This window comes from Lottia gigantea (assembly GCF_000327385.1).
Source record: "Lottia gigantea unplaced genomic scaffold LOTGIsca_67, whole genome shotgun sequence".
Taxonomy (NCBI): domain Eukaryota; kingdom Metazoa; phylum Mollusca; class Gastropoda; family Lottiidae; genus Lottia; species Lottia gigantea.
This window is the reverse complement of record NW_008710284.1, coordinates 1,784,599-1,802,171: the sequence shown is the minus strand read 5'-3', so window position 1 is coordinate 1,802,171 and position 17,573 is coordinate 1,784,599. Positions and strand designations below refer to the sequence as shown.

At 38.5% G+C, this 17,573-nt stretch overlaps 4 protein-coding genes across 4 annotated transcripts; 1 reads left to right on the top strand and 3 right to left on the bottom strand.

The window, feature by feature from the left end:
• Positions 1 to 665: 665 nt before the first annotated feature.
• On the bottom strand, positions 666 to 3,679 carry LOTGIDRAFT_204583 (hypothetical protein). Its single transcript, XM_009065092.1, has 7 exons — positions 3,552 to 3,679; positions 3,048 to 3,209; positions 2,794 to 2,891; positions 2,452 to 2,596; positions 2,076 to 2,225; positions 1,669 to 1,842; positions 666 to 1,322 (listed from the first exon to the last, which is right to left on the bottom strand). The coding sequence occupies exons 1-7, from the start codon at positions 3,646 to 3,648 to the stop codon at positions 1,261 to 1,263; spliced, it is 888 nt and encodes a 295-aa protein (XP_009063340.1). The 5' UTR covers positions 3,649 to 3,679; the 3' UTR covers positions 666 to 1,260.
• Positions 3,680 to 5,319: 1,640 nt separating this feature from the next.
• On the bottom strand, positions 5,320 to 5,859 carry LOTGIDRAFT_79355 (hypothetical protein; the record flags this gene model as incomplete). Its single annotated transcript, XM_009064968.1, has 2 exons — positions 5,320 to 5,495; positions 5,787 to 5,859. Coding segments are annotated over 2 exons (249 nt in total), but the record flags the coding sequence as incomplete, so codon positions are not given.
• Positions 5,860 to 7,590: 1,731 nt separating this feature from the next.
• LOTGIDRAFT_235663 (hypothetical protein) lies at positions 7,591 to 9,152 on the bottom strand (the record flags this gene model as incomplete). Its single annotated transcript, XM_009065091.1, has 2 exons — positions 9,019 to 9,152; positions 7,591 to 8,502 (listed from the first exon to the last, which is right to left on the bottom strand). A coding segment is annotated over exon 2 (861 nt), but the record flags the coding sequence as incomplete, so codon positions are not given.
• A 370-nt stretch (positions 9,153 to 9,522) lies between these two features.
• Positions 9,523 to 12,431, top strand: LOTGIDRAFT_195517 (hypothetical protein). Its single transcript, XM_009065090.1, has 6 exons — positions 9,523 to 9,696; positions 10,105 to 10,170; positions 10,481 to 10,561; positions 10,801 to 10,878; positions 11,176 to 11,244; positions 11,464 to 12,431. Exons 1-6 carry the CDS (start codon positions 9,529 to 9,531, stop codon positions 11,683 to 11,685), a joined length of 684 nt encoding a protein of 227 aa, XP_009063338.1. The 5' UTR covers positions 9,523 to 9,528; the 3' UTR covers positions 11,686 to 12,431.
• Positions 12,432 to 17,573: the final 5,142 nt, after the last annotated feature.

Below are 17,573 nucleotides of genomic sequence, written 5' to 3'. Positions count from 1 at the left end.
ACAGTGTCTCGATTGTCATACGTTGCCAATCTTAAATAAGTAAAGAAGCAGATGTTAGGACTGGATATCCGAAGCTTACAATAAACGTCTTTCAGGTAGCGCGATTCGACAGGTGTAAATGTGTCAAAAATAAGGGCGTGTCATGTAGACCACAGTTAGAGTATATATATATATATCACAATTGGGTATAAGTTTTGAAAAAAAGTTCCAGTTGCTCTTGTGGCTAACTTTAACTTTGGATAATTTGAAACCGTAATGCTACAGGCTGGGATCCCTTAGTTTTACCCCAAAATAACGGTAAAGTCCCCTTAGTTTTACAGACTAAGGCCTTGAGTAGCTCAGGCAACCAGGGACTTTGGTCTGAAGTGCTACAGACTTAGGTTCAGAGAGCTACAGACTGACGCTCTGATAACTATAGACTGAGGCTCCGAGTGCTACAGACTGAGGTTCAGTGCTACAAACTGAGGCACCGAGTGCTACAGACTGAGACACTTGACTGCTACAGACTGAGGCCCCTAATGCTAAATACCGTGCATATAGCTAAGTTACAGTATAAGCTTATACTTATAAGTATCACTGAATTGAGCCGGGGAGGACTTCTATAACTAGAAGAGTTGTTTCCCTTGGCTGTTTGGCTCTAATACATCACATTTATATATTACTATATGGTTTAAAAAATATTTACTTCTGTAAAATTATACATATGTACATTTACAATATGAAACATGACATATGAAAAAAGACACAATTGACCACCTTGGAAAAGACCTTCCAAAAACAAGTACCATTGACTAAGACAGCTGGGGCTGGGGCTCATATTTTGTACTCATAAGATTTAAATAATTAATGGCCCATAGAACTCATATCTGACAATTTTGAGGTGCCAAAAACGTATCAAAATCTGTATCTTTGTACAAAGACACTGTAAGTTAATCAATCTCTGCTGAACTGAAGAAGGTTTTGATGGGGCTTGATTCTCACTAGCTGGGGCCCAGCCCCCACAGATTCCACTCAAGCTGGACTAAGAGCTCATCTGATTCTGTCTATGTGTGTTTCAGATATATGTATACTATTGTCAACTGTTATATAATTAACAGATGATTGTTGATTTTGATAAGGTAACACACTCCTGTTCAACTTGAGGCAAATTAGCTCATTGTGGCACGAAAGTAGCTTGAATTAGAAATTAACTTTCTCAAACGGCCTGAAATTTTTGGACTTGTTTTGCCTGATTAAAACTAAGGCAATTACCATTCCTCATCATAACTTTGAAGTTTTGAACTGTCCGTGTCTTCCCTTTCCATCTGTAAATTCGACTGCCCCTGAAAAATAGAGTCAATAGATAGCACATTGTATACATTGTATAATAAAGTTAGTAGGAGAGCTCCTCCAATTACTGCAGTAGGAGTTTTCAGCTAGGAAAGGCATGCAAAGTGGCCATCACACCAAAGTGATCAACCATTTGCGAATAATAATAGCGGTCACAAATCCGATGTAACTGAGCTATGAGTTGCATTCAGAACTCATAACCATTTTCATTTTTCACTGGTGATCGTTATGGTATGAGGGCACCTTTATTTCCATGTTAATTCAAGCACAGGTGTTTTGAAGCTATATATAACTCTATGGTTATACCCAATATAATTATGCGATTAGATTGCACCATACCTTTGATAGATTCCTGATTCACCACTTTTATACCATTGGAGTACTCATAGTTTAAGGCGTCATCTAAAGATTTACTGTCGAATGTGGAATAATAGGCTGATTTGCGGTCAGTACATAAACATGTCTGAGGGAAATCCGAGATCCTCTTAGCCATCAAACAGGCGACGCCTAATGCTGAAATTATCAGAAAAAGAAAGGCAAACTTCAACCTCGTCGTCAAAAGGATTCATTGGATAGACTACTAGTATACTAGAGGATTTTGGGATAGCTCAGTCAAAAGTTAGTTAGATTGTGGTCTGCTTGCTCAGTCTGTAGAGAGTTTGATTTTTGTCTGCTAGGCTATTAGGTGCTGTAGGTTCAAATGCTGAATCAAAGCAAGCAGTCCCTTAAAGTAAATTAATTCTAACCTGTTCCAGTAGACACACAGTCATTGGCTAAACCAAATGAAAGAGCTTCCTTTCCACCAATGGGACGGCCTGTTAGAATCAGGTCTAGGGCTCGGGATAAACCAATCAGCTGGGGTAACCTTACTGTACCACCATCTATCAGGGGCACACCTGAAAAGTTTAGTTTTAATTTTGCAATTTTGTTGGAAGGGATATCCAGTTGACAACAATAAGCAATAAACATTAATAGTTTTGTGAACTCTCTGAAAGGGATTCTGAGTTGACCCATCCAATTGCTAAACATTTTTTGCCATGTGGACTCTCTGAAAGTTTTTTAAACTTCTTCATTTCGTCTAGATGTTGCATTTTAACTGGACAATGACTATGTAAAACTTACCAAATCTTCTGCAAAAGACTCCCATAATAGTGGTCTCCTCTACAACTCTTAAATCACACAACAGGGCGAGTTCCAGACCCCCAGCTACAGCATAGCCTGATATAGCTCCAATTACTGGTTTACTCAACATCATTCTTGATGGACCCTGAAATAAAGACCCTAAATTTTATGGTACCGTATCTAGTCTTGGTATATTATGAAAGAGCCTGAAACATCTGCCTTTTTTCAACAGTTTTTCAAAAGAGGGTGCCAGACTATCAATTAAAAATTAGCTTGTGCACTCTTTGAAAGTGAAAACCCTTTCTCTTACAAGTGGTCGTCTTCAACTGGTTCTTCACTTACCATTGGCCCTTCTTTGCTGTCTTCAAATCCAGGAAATTGCAGATTTTCTTCAAATTGTGATAAAGCTTTAAGGTCAAATCCTGCACAGAAATTTCCCCCTAAAAAATAGAACAAGATGTAAAGCCAGGTTTCTTTCAATAGTCCAATAAGGTACTGAACAGTAGGATGTAAATATCATTTCATTTGGACAGATTATAGAGATGCAGTATACATAAGACACAAAGCTCCAATTGATTTAAGTTGCTGTTAGTAACCTTTTCCATGTAGAACTGCTACATAGCAGTCATCATCTGCCTCGAACTGTTGAAATGCTTTAAAGAGTTGGTGAGCTGTTTCAGGATTGACAGCATTCCGATGTTCAGGCCTGTTTATTCCAATCAGGAACGTCTTGTCTATTTTACTGGTCTCTACCAAGTCTGAAAAGTATGATGAGTAATTTAATGACTGGCATTCCATTTGACCAAGTAAATGTTGTAGGGACACAGGGCATTCTGGCCATAGAGAATAGCCACTGTGGATTTTGTATAGTGATAAGAAAACATAGCTTGCAAAGCTCTTTAGTTAGCTCTTCTGCCTGTATTACTAAGCAAAGAAAATTTCTTGTCCTATTGCGAGAACCATTGCCACGGCCAGTATGGTATCATTGTTTTCAGTATTTGTATTGTGTATTGCAACTTGGAGGGTGTGTTTTTAAACTTGAAAAGGGCTACAATGAAAGGACATTGGTCTGAAATGAATAACAACATGTCTATGTGTACCATTGGAGGAGGAATTCATTCTCAATACAAGACTTTCTCTCAATTTTGGCAAATGTTTCAACCAGCTAAGATTTTTACTATTTATTAACTTAGCCATTTTGAGAGTCACGTGATGGCATACAAATCACATGATGTATCTTCAAAGGGAAGTAATTAATGTTCTGTAGACAACTGTTAAATGCTTTGAAAATTGATGTGAATATATCTCTGTGCATGGAAGGAATTATAGCTGGGTGAGGCTACAATTGGTGAACTTTTTTTGCATGATACATGATACTTCATATGCAGGGGTTGGGTGTCACAAATATTGGCACCTTGCCCTGATAGGATGAGGGTGGGGCTGGGATATAAATGAATAAATGAATAAAAAAAAAAGCCAGAGTAAATCAAAAATATTCTTTTAATAATTTAAAAATCGCAATAAATATAAATGCAGATTCAATATAAAATTTGTAAACCTCAAACAACCTAAGGTCCATGGTTAAATCTAGGCAAAGGCGGCTGTCTCCCAGCAAAACTTCATGGCAGGTTTTTAACAGTTTGTAAAAAATATCTAGGAATTGATCTCCAGTATCATCAGAGGGACAAATCTTGAATAGCTTTGGTAAATAAGGCCAGTGTCTGTAATTTTTTAATACCAAGCTTCTCTTCTAAGGATCGGTAGAAAAACTCAGGGGCCTGAAAATCAGAATAGGATGTAATTTAGAACCTGACATGCCCATCATATCTTGAGTATCGCGATTCTACTTCCTGTCATCAGCCCACAGGAGAGCTGACAGCAAATGTAACCAGCGGGGACCGTAAAGATTGGAGTCGCATAATGTGCTGCCCTCTCGTTGTCAGCTTACAAGCTTCAGCTTCAAAAAATGAAATAGTTTCCACTCCCAAATATATATTTATTGAGCATGCTACAGCCCAAGGCCCCTCACAGGCATTTTTCTCCCTCTCCCTTGTTGCTCAATAAAATGCATATATCTATGACCTACCCCTAGACCAAATGTGTTTGTTAGCAAGAAATAATAGGCCTACAGTTACATACCTCTAGCCTTAAGTCTCGTAGAAATATCAGCTCCATTCCAGTCAATCCTGCTATAGCTTCAGTACTGGAATCAGAAAAGAGTGGATATGGTAACATTCGAAAGTTTATCCCTATTTTAGAATGACTGTACTGATGAGGACTTCATATCCAAAACTCATTAGCACACATCAGAAGATCTCTTGTCCAATAAAAAATGTTAGTGCACCCTGGATTACATGGACATGCCATGAAGCCCCCTTGGTTGGTAAATTCATGCTCCACATAGGCATGTCCTAGGGAGTAGGGACACTTACAAAGTAATGATTGTAAGGAAACTATAAGGCCGAGGGAAGTCAGACATGACTGGCAAATATATCCACAATATCCCTGGTGATGACTGACCTTTGAACTTTGTGTTTCTTTAACCATAGACTGACTTCATGACCAGACCATTTCAATACTGCTGCATCGTTTTTGGGGTCTTGTGGACTAGAATGCAACATGGCGGCTCTCTGAAAAGACCAAAAAACATTTACGATGTGTTGTCATTGTTAATTGTCTATTTACACCATTCTGATTTTCTAGTCTTTGTATGTGCATCAAGGACTGCTTTGCCTTTCTGAGAAAGCAATTGATTTTTCATGACAAAGGAAAACCTACTTTTCTTTGGATAACTGGTCCTTCAATTTCATCTATTACTGGGGGTGGAGCAATGACATCCTTGTCGCCACCCACACTCTGAGGATTATAAATCTGCATCACAGCCTTGATCAGCCCATCCATCCTTGATTCAAAACTGTACTTTCCACTAAAATCATAGAATAATTTAGCTCCTAAAATAAATCCCAGCCAACCATCAGGACGGTAACCCCTCTCCATTATTAGAGGTATGATTGGTCGACGTAGCTGGAAGGCATATTCGGCTTCTGAAAAGCAGAAATATTATATAAATTAATCCTGGCTCAATTTGTTGGACATAGGTGACAATGTTTTGTCCCATCTATTGCATCCATTAAGCGAAAAAAAACTACCAAGTTATTACAAAGATAATAACTTAAATTCTCTTGGCATTTATCATGTAATGATTCCAAAGCTCTACCAGATGGTGCTACAGCCTGTTACCTTTGAAACTGCATCAGTAACAAGTTGATTGCAAAGGATATCACTGAAACATTGTCCAACACATGTAATTTACTTGCCTGCTCTGCAATTAGGACTGTCCTTATATTTCTGGGACATGCAGATGACCACAACTGTAGCGCCCTCTATCGCGTTAGCCATTGCTTGTAACGTACTGCCCTCCATGTTGTCAATATCCATCCATACCGTCATGTCGTCATTCCTCAGGTCTGCAGTCACCTTCTTCATAACAGCTTGAGTGTCCCATTGGTAGCTGATCATCACATGCCCCGCCTTCTTTGATTGATTGACAGATTGGGATGTAGACTTCTCCTGTATTTTATTGTCGTATATTTCAACTGATATGAAAAAAAAAAAACCATTAAAGGTGCCCTCACACCATAGCGATTACTAGTTACTGATGGTTGCTAACAATGAAATGGATTGTTAAGTCCTTCTATTTTACTTTGTCATTTATTTATTGTATATTGAGACAGCCTCTCTGCAAAAAAATCTAGAAAAAACCATGGAAATGAAAAGATATGGAGTTAGTCCTAATTCGCAGATGCCCTCTCACCTAAATGCTTGAAATTTTCATCAGCTCGTAAGACTTTTTGCAGAGTCCAGAGTATACCATTACATAGTTTTTTAACATTTCCCTCTGTTGTTCTCCGTAATTTATCAATGGTTTCTATCAAGTTGGGTTCAGCCACCATCTTCGGTTGGTTTTCTTCATCAAAAGCCAACACCCACAGGGCCTCAATAGATTCTGAAAGAGAGAAATGAAATGGAGATTTAAATGGATTGTAAAGAGGTTTTCTAAAAAGAAACACTGATGACTTAGATTTGCACAATTTCACTTTTCAGTCAAACGTCTGTGCAATTGGTATATACCAACCTTCTTGTTCCACAGGAATAGCAGAAGTGGTTAAATATAAGAGTAAGGGGAGGCAACCCAATGTGACTAACAGCTTCTTATTGTTGTCATTTCTTGCCAATCTGCCTACAGCTGAAAAAGAAAAAAAAGACATACTGTTACATAGAAATCATTTAAACGAAACTGGTACTGGACTGGTACTAAATGCCGGTTGTCACTATCAAAGTTTTCCATCAAAAGTCAGTACTTCTGAAAACCCAAATCAACCCCCAAAAATGGCCAACCTGTCCCTTTAAAAACATACTAAATTCTCCTCATTTTTACAAGAAATCAATTGGAGCCAAAAAGATGACTTACTTCTGCCCAATTCTGCAGCTGACCATCCAGATTCTCTTCTGGTCTTCTTATGACTGGCACTATCCAACTTCCTTAGCAACAGAGCAATGCTCTTTTCATTGGCTTTAATGAGTTCACATTCATCTTCATTGGCCAGATCAGCTAGTGTTGCCAGAGCAGAGAGTTTGTACATCACAAATCGAGAGTCCAAGTATGGTAAACAGGAATGAATGAAACCATGATTTCTCATCAGAGGAACATTAGTAGACAAGATGGCCAGGTTATGAGCTATTCCTAAAATTATTTTGATGAATGATTCTTCTTCTTTCTGCAATTAAAATGGAGAAACAGATTTCTAAAGACTCAAAGAATGTAATGTATAAATACTAGTTTGTTAGTTATCAACCACAAAGCAATCATTTCAAGGCAGCTGCAAAAGAGCCCCACAAAACTAGCCCAGTTGACTTCAACTCCAAAGGGAGGTAAATGTTTCCTAAGCTAGCAACTTAGGCTTTCAACTATCTATAACTGAAATTAAACTCTGTGAAATGGCAATAAAAAGACAACTGGTAATATATTCAACAGTGAACTTACCGAGTGTTGTAATTATACAACATAACACCTCAATAGTCCAATAAACCCATAACTTTATGTGTTTATCTGAAAGGTAGAATATCTATTAAACTCACCGGTATGGATTTATCCAAATGAACATCAGCCCATTCTAGGAGCTTTTCGGACATGACCATCAACAAAGGCTCATGATTTCCGAGCGCTTCTCGAAATAGGTCAGAGCAATCGGAGAAATTCATCAAAGCTATGATGTTGACACTCACAAATTTATAATTTTTCGTTCCGATCTCATCTTCTTTTGATTTTCTAAACTTCCCCTCTTTCAAAATCCTGACAATTTTATCACAGATTAAAGGCACGTACACTCCGTGATCGACTATAATTCGAGCTAGTTTGTGTCGATATTCTACGCGGAGAGCCAGCGGAGCACTTATCAGTTTTAGATACATTTTTTTAATGGACACCAACGTGCACTGAAGTTTGTCATCATCAGCATCTTCTTTGTATGCTTCAAGACTTTCCAAAAATGTCTTCGCTTTTTCCAAATGATTGATTTCAAGTTCCTTATATTCTTCGAGAGTTTTTGGTACTTTTTTCTTGGTTGTTGTTCCCTCAGGGTTGTCTTCCCCTTCATTCTCACTATCATTATCATCATCAGAATCTTCGTTCAGTTCCTTTTTGATTTCTGATTCATCTTTAGAAGCCATTTTGGATTTTATTTGCACTCTCTTGTCTTTCTGAAGATGGCTGGTTGGGCTCAAATTGTCTTCTTGCACGCCATTAACACAAACAGTTGGATGGTTCACTTGGCTTTGGTGATGACTGCTGTTCAAGTTATCTCCCTTAGTGATCCCACTCGCGTAGTTGTTGTTCAAAGTCCAATTGTCCTGTGGATCTCCCACACCAGGTAACTTCAACTGTGATGGTGATTTGATGCTAATTTCCTCTACTTTAGTGTTAGAAGCACCAGATCCCATTTTATACTGTCAAAACCTTTCACCTGAATCATGGCAGCATTCTTTTCTATCCTGAAATTGATAGTAAAATTTAGGAAATTGTGAGAGGGGTGGGAGTGGGGGAGGGGGAGAAGTAGTTAGATCTTACATGGTATATTTGTGGGTATTATAATACCTTAAAAATCATTGCCAAACTTCATGGAATTGTGGAATGATATTATGAATAAGAATATTGCTTTTACTTTTCATTGGCCCGGATAATTAATTATACTAAAGCTCTGGACAATGGGTGAACTGTGCACACATGGTCAAGTCCTGGGCATTACCTGAACTGAACATTACCAGGAGGTTTGAGCAATAAGCCAGGCTGTGAACTCTGACAATGGGAAAACTGTGTTCAAGTAGTCTGCCCTGTTCGTCCAGTAAGTTTTCATGACTCTAATCCCGACTATCATACTTTTATTTTACAGATTATACAGAGTGGCCAAGGGGAATATTGGTGCATCTGGTCTTCATAATGATCGTGCGTTGTCGACACCAACTGGACTCTACCAATAGTCTACTACAGTGACAGGTAAGCCTACTTACATAACATAGGAAGTCTGGATGAGAAAAGCTGACGCATTTTTCGGCTTAAAACTTCAAATTTCTCAAATCAGAGAATTTCAAATATGCACGAAATTTATTAAAATACATGTCATTATGCATAATGTACATGGATGATAAATTGTTTACAGTTTTAGGCCGGCCATATTGTTTATTATCGATTAATTTTGATTAGCTTAGTTACTGCTGGATTAGAGGCTTGAATAACCAGTCCCTTACAGCAAGCACTGAAAATTAGAAAATTACACAGCTGGACAAGCAAGACTTAAAGATTGCGTGTTCGACTTGATGTCTTTAATGCCTTAGATCTTTAGACTTCAATTGCTTTGAGCATAGAACGCAATGCTTCATTAAATTTTCTAAATCCTTACGACACATTCTATTTCAGATTGGAATTTTAAACTAAGTACCGGAAATGGAAAATATAATGACCAACTCAATTCGACATCTTTATCAGAACGAAGTGACCATCATCAACTTACCTGATACAAAATGGCGTCAAACATGTATTTAATTTGGGGCTCCGGATCAATTCCTTGTTGGAAGGCAATGCTGGTCCTGGAAGAGAAGGGATTTGGTGGCTATCCCAATAAGTTGGTTTCATTCTCCAATAAGGAACATAAAGGAGAGGATGTCATGAAGCTAAACCCTCGTGGACAGGTAAAGTACCGGTATTTTTTAAACAGTGTCCCACTTTCTGACACTTGCATTACACAGCAAAATTTAAATTTTTTTTTTGCTTGGTTGGTTGTCTGATATCTTGAGGTCTTGAAGCTCACGGAATTTTTGTGGGGTCTGATGAATAGCTGGACATGTATGCCACTTGCTCATAATCATTTAACGCTCCTGCATGCCTTGTTGTCTCAAATCTTACAATCTAACACTACCTCCAAGTCCAAGCTTATAGGATCCAATTCAATAATGACTTATATCTAGGTCCAAAGATTAATGCACCCTCCCCTCTTCTGTACCCTCACTGGTCTCACCACTTTCGATGGGATTACCATAAAACCTATGTATCAAGGGTATAAAAATCTGTAATGGACTACCATATTCAATTAATTTCAGGTGCCAACATTTAAAGATGGAGATATAGTAGTGAATGAATCAACAGCCATTTGTCAATACCTTGAGGTAACACTCTTTATATTTTGGATAATAGGGACAGACAATTTTGGGCATTCAGAAGCAGGAGAGATGTCCATGATGTCATAAAGGTGGCTTGTGTATCACATGATGCACAACTTTAACAGTTGTCAGAGTGGTTTGACCTACCAATTGTCCTACTCCTGTCATGCTTGTGATCTATTTTTAGCATATTACGGTGTGTACTGATGGAGATCTATTAGAGCTATTTATGTTACTTTTCAAAATGAAATTACGACTTGTGGCTAGTCTGCAATTATCGTCATATATCTCTTGAAATTTATATGTTTATTTTTAGAGGCGTTATGCTGATAAAGGGACAAAACTCATACCAGATCAACCAGCAGAACATGCATCTGTTTTACAAAGGATGTTTGAGGTAAGGAGACAGGGATTTTTCTACCAGAATTGATGAACTGCATCATTCATTGAGTTTGTTGGCTTGGCTCCATGTCTAAGCTAGAGAAGTCGATCACCTCTCATTTCAAAACTACTTGTCCTGATGAGGAATGTTTATCTGAAGCATGTGTTAGCAGCATGATTTGATGAAATGGAAAAGAGTAGACTTGTGCCACTATCTTTGAACAGGATGTAAAACTGCTTTAATTTGATTTTCAGATCAGCAATATTGAACAGAATATGATGAAAGACTATGCATATTACATGTTCCGCACCAAAAAGGAAGACCAGAAAGAGGTCAGTAAAGCAGGAGTTTAGTTTCAGCCAGTCATGTGTGATGCCATCTTCAGAATATCAAGCTATATGTCTTTTACCTTGACTGCAATAGCCACCTTTCTTGTATCGCAGAAGTTTGTGATCCGTCTTCATTATTCAATTCAACTCAGATGTAACTCGATACAGATAATCGTGGGAAAGACCATTGCCAAGTTGTTTAGCCCAGAACAACCAGGTAGACAGGATCCATGAGAACCTAAGCTCTTATCCTAATATGTGGTTGTGTTTTTTTCTTCAGCTAGTATCGTCTTTTTTCAGGAGGTGATCAAAGAGAAGGTTACCAATGCTCAAAAGGAACTAGCCATTTGGGAAGGTTATTTACAAGCTGTAAGTTTTAAAGTTGATTAACTTTTTAGTTTTAGTGGGGAGGTGTTCGTGTTATTAAATGACACGTATGAAGACAATGGAACAAGAAAATGAGGCTGCGAGTGCTACAGGCAGTATACTGAAAGATCCCCCGACAGTTTGAAATCAATTATTGACAATTTATTTCATTTATACTCAGTATTCAAATTGTTAAACGATATATTTTGTCTTTCCTTACAGTCTAAACCAGGGAACTTCGTGGCAGGTAAAACCTTCTCCATGGCCGATGCTTTCTTCTTCCCATTCATTGCATTTAGTGTGCGTCTGGGACTGAACCTGGACAAATACCCAGCCATAAAAGAGTACTATAACCGGGTGAGCAAACGGGACTCCGTTCAAAAAACATGGCCGCCACACTGGAGCACAGAAGAAGCAAAGATGGACTTTATGAAGGACTTGTAATGTGTGAGCTTTTGCAATTTTGAAAGATGATTCTGACAGCTAGGGTAATGGTCTATCAGCTGGCTAAGCAAATACTTATACAATTATATCTCTATACTCTAAACACTATATATCACTCTTACTCAAGATGTAGTCAGAAATTGTTGTAATGTTTAAGAATTATGTAGCATTTTTCTATTATCTTTTCATATTGACACTTAGTCAAACTGTTGAAATTTTGTGCAATTTGAACGTATCCTTCTGGCAATATGTCGCTCTTATTTAGAGGCTCAGGTTGTTGAATTTATACATGCAACAGATGTTTGTAAACATGCAACAGATGTCTGTAATCATGCAACAGATATCTGTGAACATTCAACAAATGTCTGTAAACATGCTACAGATGTCTGAGACATGCAACAGATGTCTGTGAACATACAACAGATGTCTGCCAACATGCAACAGATGTCTGTAAACATGCAAGAGATATCTGTAAACATGCAACATATGTCTGTGAACATGCAACATATGTCTGTGAACATGCAACAGATATCTGTCAACATGCAATAGATGTCTGTAAACATGCAACAGATGTCTGAGAATATGCAACAGTTAGTTATTTGTTTCATTTTCTATGGGATTTTATTACTGCCTTACACCAATCCCAAATCATTATGTTAATTTGATTATAGTCCCAATTTGGTGGTTGTTTGTTTATATATTATGATCAGGTGTAAGAATTAAACAGTTTTAGATTACATGTACTCAAATTATCTTGTGCTCCATCCCATAGCCTGGCCTTGTGAGGCTCCATCCCATAGCCTGGCCCTGTGAGGCTCCATCCCATAGCCTGGCCTTGTGAGGCTCCATCCCATAGCCTGGCCTTATGGGGCTTCATGTCTTGTGAGACCTAATTCCATATCTGTATTGCGGGGCTCTATTCCACTTCTCCTGTCTTTTGACTCTCCTTATCTCTGTCTTTTGACTCTCCATATCTCTGTCTTTTGACTCTCTATTCCATATCTCTGTCTTTTGACTCTCCATTCCATATATCTTGTGTTTGCTCCGGCCCCCTCCCCCCTGGCCGACCTCAGGTCTTGTCGGAGATTATGCTAGAATCAACAAAGCTCTGTTTCTTTCTAATTCTTTTCGAATGGCTGATAACTGATAAAGGTTTTCAAGGGCGTGCATAGGAGTTGTCATAGCTTCTAGTTTGCAGCATTCCGACGTCTGTGATTCCTGTAATTTCAGATAAATGCCAAAAGCATGACACCAGGAACTACAGTATCGGCACAATGTAAATGGAAGCTATGTCAAGTCCAGAAAATATCTCTTGGATTCCTTTGATTAGGGATCAGGGATGCGAAGAGTGTCAGGAAGTTTCAGACCAAGAGAAACGAGAGGAATTGTTCCACGTGGACATGGCCGTATAAGTTTTAAAAGTATCTGGAAGATGAAGCTAAAAGCATGGAACTTCCGGGTAAAGAAATGCAACTTCCGGTTAAAATCTCTTTGAAATTCTGATAACAATTAAAGTGGTAGATATAGTCTAGTGAACCAAATCCTCTTTGGAACGGCAATTACTTGTATCTGAGTTGGTAAGAGGTTGGGTTGTTCGCCAACTTTTATCTCATATGCTACATTAAAAAAAGTTGCATGATAAACATCGAGGTGTGTTGTTTTAACTCGGAGCAAAATGACGTGTTTATGTTGTAGTGTGATTAGTAGTCAGTTTATTGTATAAGTGGTAGTTATAGCATTTTTCTGTCTCTTTTGATTAAGTAGTTATTAGTATATTTATTTCATTATTTAAGTATCATATCGGTCATGTATTTCATTTGTATGTGTGTGTGTGCACGTGTGTGTTGATAAATTAATATATATTATTACCTTTAAACTTACCTCGCTGGAGAGTTGAACCCGGGTCGCCAAATTCACAGTCATCGCTCGTTTAAATACACGGACGCGCTATCGGCTGAGCCATCGCATTCGGCTGATTTGGTTGGTTATTTTAAGATCTTTGTCGATTATATACTCTGAGAAGTGTAGTAGGATTAGGCTATTGCTGAGTCAAATCGTAAGAAGTTTTACGTCCTATTTTCTGGTTTCTTCATAGGCTTTTCGGAAAATTTAGGAAATTTCATATCGATAAAATTCGAGAAGCAATATCCAGTAACAGTGTTAATTTATTGTCAGTATAGGTTATATCAAATCAAATTTTGGGGGATCAAGCGGTGGGTTTTCAAGTTCTGCTTCTGGGGGTGTTCCCAGTTGATGCCTGATTGAGATTGTCCGTCTGGAATGGTTGAAAAACTCCTAGAAAATTCCAGGAGCTAAATTTATCTGAATTAAATTATGGCTCTGGTTATTTGGTAGAAAAGTGGCTGGATATCAGGGACACAGACCACGTGAAATGGCCACGTGACATGTACCGTTAGATCAGACACTCTTTAGTTCGATTTGTGTGAAAACTACTCACTGTCAGGCTACAGATCTTATTCTGAACAGTGTTTTCACAGTCCGTCATGGCTCAGGCGATAGCGAGTAAGTCTAGGAAAGTAGAAGTCGAGGGTTCGGTTCCTACCATGGGCAGATTGATTTTTATCAAACTATTAGCATTGTTGATTCACCAAATACATCTCTTAAACCTTTCAACGTGAGTATGGTCGTGGTGGTCCAGTGGTAAAGGCGTCAGCCTGAAACTGTAACGTCTTGGGTTCAAATCTCGCCTGAGGCCGATGCTAGTTTTAGTAAAATATATATAGCAACTACGAATGATATCTCTTATTTCTTCTACGTTAGACATGACCACGGTGGTCTAGTGGTAGAGGCGATGGTTTGAGACGTCTGTGTAGCTGACGTGGGTTCGGATCCCGTTCAGAGCAACTGTCATATTTTGACAATTTATAATCTTACAGTTAGCTTTAAATACATGTTTTAAAACAGCATTTGGAACGGGTCTCAATGGCCTAGACGGATGGCTGGATGGACTTGGTCAGAACTCTGCTACGACGGTGAGGGTTCGAGACTCAAGTTGTTCAAGGGATTTTGATAAATCCTGCCTGTCTGCCAAAAATCATTCAATGAGAGACGTCCTCTCAATTGAAAAATCTTGAATGTGCGTTGAGGCGTTGGGCCTGCCGCAGGCAAGACACTATCAATAGAGAGAACGATTGGCAGACAGGAAGAACGAGAGTCAAGGAGGGGAGCCGAGGGGCAAACAGGTGCCCGGGTGCCTCCAAGATTCTAAAGGAGAGAGTGGAAGATACTTACTATTCAACTACTATTAGTATGTGACTTTGAACTTTAAATATTACTTACATACACTGTTTTGAAGGTGGCTTTTTTGGCTGTGATCGTAGAGATGTTCATCCCTCCCTACGTTTCTTCTATCATTTAGACGACCCGGGTTCGATTCCCACTCAAACCCAACTTTCTGTTTTTAAATATATTAGACGTCCAAAGCAGTTTCTAGTGGTTTTGAGTGCCCACTATGGAAAATCTTTCACAACTAGATCTCCCCGTGGGGTTCGAACCCACCTAAGTTTCTAGTAGGATGTTAGTCCTTACTATGGCTGACGATATTTCAACCGTTTTCTCCTGACGCTCTACCACTGAGCCATCCAGTCGAACAAATAATTGGAATTTTTATCCATTATAACTGTAACCTGATGGATTAAAATATGTAAAGAGAAACGTTCATTCTCTTCACGGGATTCGAACCCGAGTCGTCTGGTCATCAGTCTAATGCTCTACCACTGAACCAACCAGTCAGACAATTAGAAGCAGTATTTATCCCTTATATATCTAGGCTTATTTCTTCAACGCTTTAAAATTTTACGACCACTTGATCTTTAAGGCCATGGAGCTGACTTCAACGTACTCTATTTCATCGGATTTATATCTCCTGCTATACAGTTTGAATTATTTCCGCCTTTCCCTGCGCCTGACTGAGAAGATTGAAATTGCACGTGCATTGTCAGTGTAATGTTTCTCCTTTTCTTTAAAGAAAGTTGATGATTTGCAGACTGTAACAAATGGCCCTGAATTGGATTCGAACCCCGGACCACTAAATTTAATAAAAAAGCAAGATGGCCACTGGACCACGTGGTAGTAGTATCACTGTTCTCTTTGTTCAAAATATAATTAAATCCAATATATGTCGGTCGTACGTGCAAGCGACTGAGCCATCTTATACCTTACTATAGTACATTATAAATATGTACACACTTTAACACCCCCATGAAAAATGTAAGATTTGCCATAAATCTGAGCGACAGCGCTAGTGGATGAGCTACAACGGACTGTGAACATTAGAGTAGTTTAACATACATAGCTGCAAGAGAAGCACGTGTACGAAAGAGTCTTTGAACGGTGTCAACAATTAACAATACCAGTGCGCATGCGTAACCACGCCCAGATAACTGTCATGTTGTTTTCAACTGTAAAATGTTAAGATGAAGATTTCTATTTTCTGATCCTTGCACAGCCAATTTTTACTTTCAACATACTCAAGCAACACAAAACATACTTTTGTACCTACTCGGCATATAAAAATGGGCCATAAAAGCAAAGGACTTGAACCCGGGCAGTCTGGGTGACAAGAAAACGTGCATGCGACCGAGCTACTGTTAACTCCGATTTGATTTAAAATACAAGCCAACCATTGTACACAGTTATTTCTCGGTTTGTGTTATACAAATGAATCAACGAAGTAAAGGATTCGAACCCGATTTATAACAAAAGAAGAGCGTTCACACAATGGATAGAGCTACAACATATTTTATAACCTTTTCTAGATAATGAATTACCGGTCCAACCGTTTACATAACTGCAATATAATACACTACTTCCCTTCTCGCTTATAAAAATGGGTCAACGCAATAAAAGATTCGAACCCACACCGCCTGAATGAGAAGAAAACGTGCAACCAACTGAGCTACAGCAGACCTAAGAAGAACAGCATAATTTAGCAAGTCTACAATAGACAGGAACATACCAGACTGTTTAGCAACAAACTTGGAATTATGCACGTGCAAATCAACACACTGTGATAATGGAGACTACAGTAGACTTGGATATCACAACTTGTATTTATGCAAGTGCTTACAGACACATCATGATGTTAGTGACTATATTGACATGGTAAATCTCGTTTATCACAGATAGAACACTGATGATAATCCACCTAACAATATTAATTATCACATGAAAGGACAACTCTTTGTATCACATGATAAGATAACCCCAACCCCTTGGATAATCCCTTGTATCACATGATAGGATAACCCTGTGTATCACATGATAGGAGAACCCTTTGTATCACATGATAGGACAACCCAACCCCTTGTATCATATGACAGGATAACCCAACCCCTTGTATCATATGACAGGATAACCCCTTGTATCATATGGAAGGACAACCCTCTTGTATCACATGGTAAGATAACCCTTTGAATCACATGGTAGGATAACCCATTGTATCACATGTGATACAAGGGGCTATCCCATCATGTGATAAAAAGGGTTTGTATCACATAACCATTTGTATCACATGGCAGGATAAGCTTTGTATCACATGATGTGATTACCCTTTGTATCTCATGAAAACCACTTGTATCTCAAACTACGATAAACCTGCCTATGATATAATGGTTATTACACCATGTAATACAAAGGGTTATCCTATCACGTGATAAGGCTTATCACATCGTGTGATACATCACATGAAAGGAAAATCACCCGTATCGCTTGAAAAGGATAACCCTTTGTATCACATGATAGGATAATCCCTTGTAGCACATGATAGGATAACCCCTTGTATCATATGATAGAATAATCATTTGTATCACATGATGGGATAATCCCTTGTATCACATGATTGGATAATTCATTGATCTTATGGTGGG

Coding starts and splice junctions, on each gene's coding strand:
- LOTGIDRAFT_204583 (XM_009065092.1), bottom strand. CDS start 3,648: ATGGCTAAGTTAATAAATAGTAAAAATCTTAGCTGGTTGAAACATTTG. Junction 3,210..3,551: donor AATGAATTCCTCCTCCAATG/GTACACATAGAC, acceptor CATACTTTTCAG/ACTTGGTAGAGACCAGTAAA. Junction 2,892..3,047: donor AGCAGTTCTACATGGAAAAG/GTTACTAACAGC, acceptor TCTATTTTTTAG/GGGGAAATTTCTGTGCAGGA.
- LOTGIDRAFT_195517 (XM_009065090.1), top strand. CDS start 9,529: ATGGCGTCAAACATGTATTTAATTTGGGGCTCCGGATCAATTCCTTGT. Junction 9,697..10,104: donor AGCTAAACCCTCGTGGACAG/GTAAAGTACCGG, acceptor AATTAATTTCAG/GTGCCAACATTTAAAGATGG. Junction 10,171..10,480: donor CCATTTGTCAATACCTTGAG/GTAACACTCTTT, acceptor GTTTATTTTTAG/AGGCGTTATGCTGATAAAGG.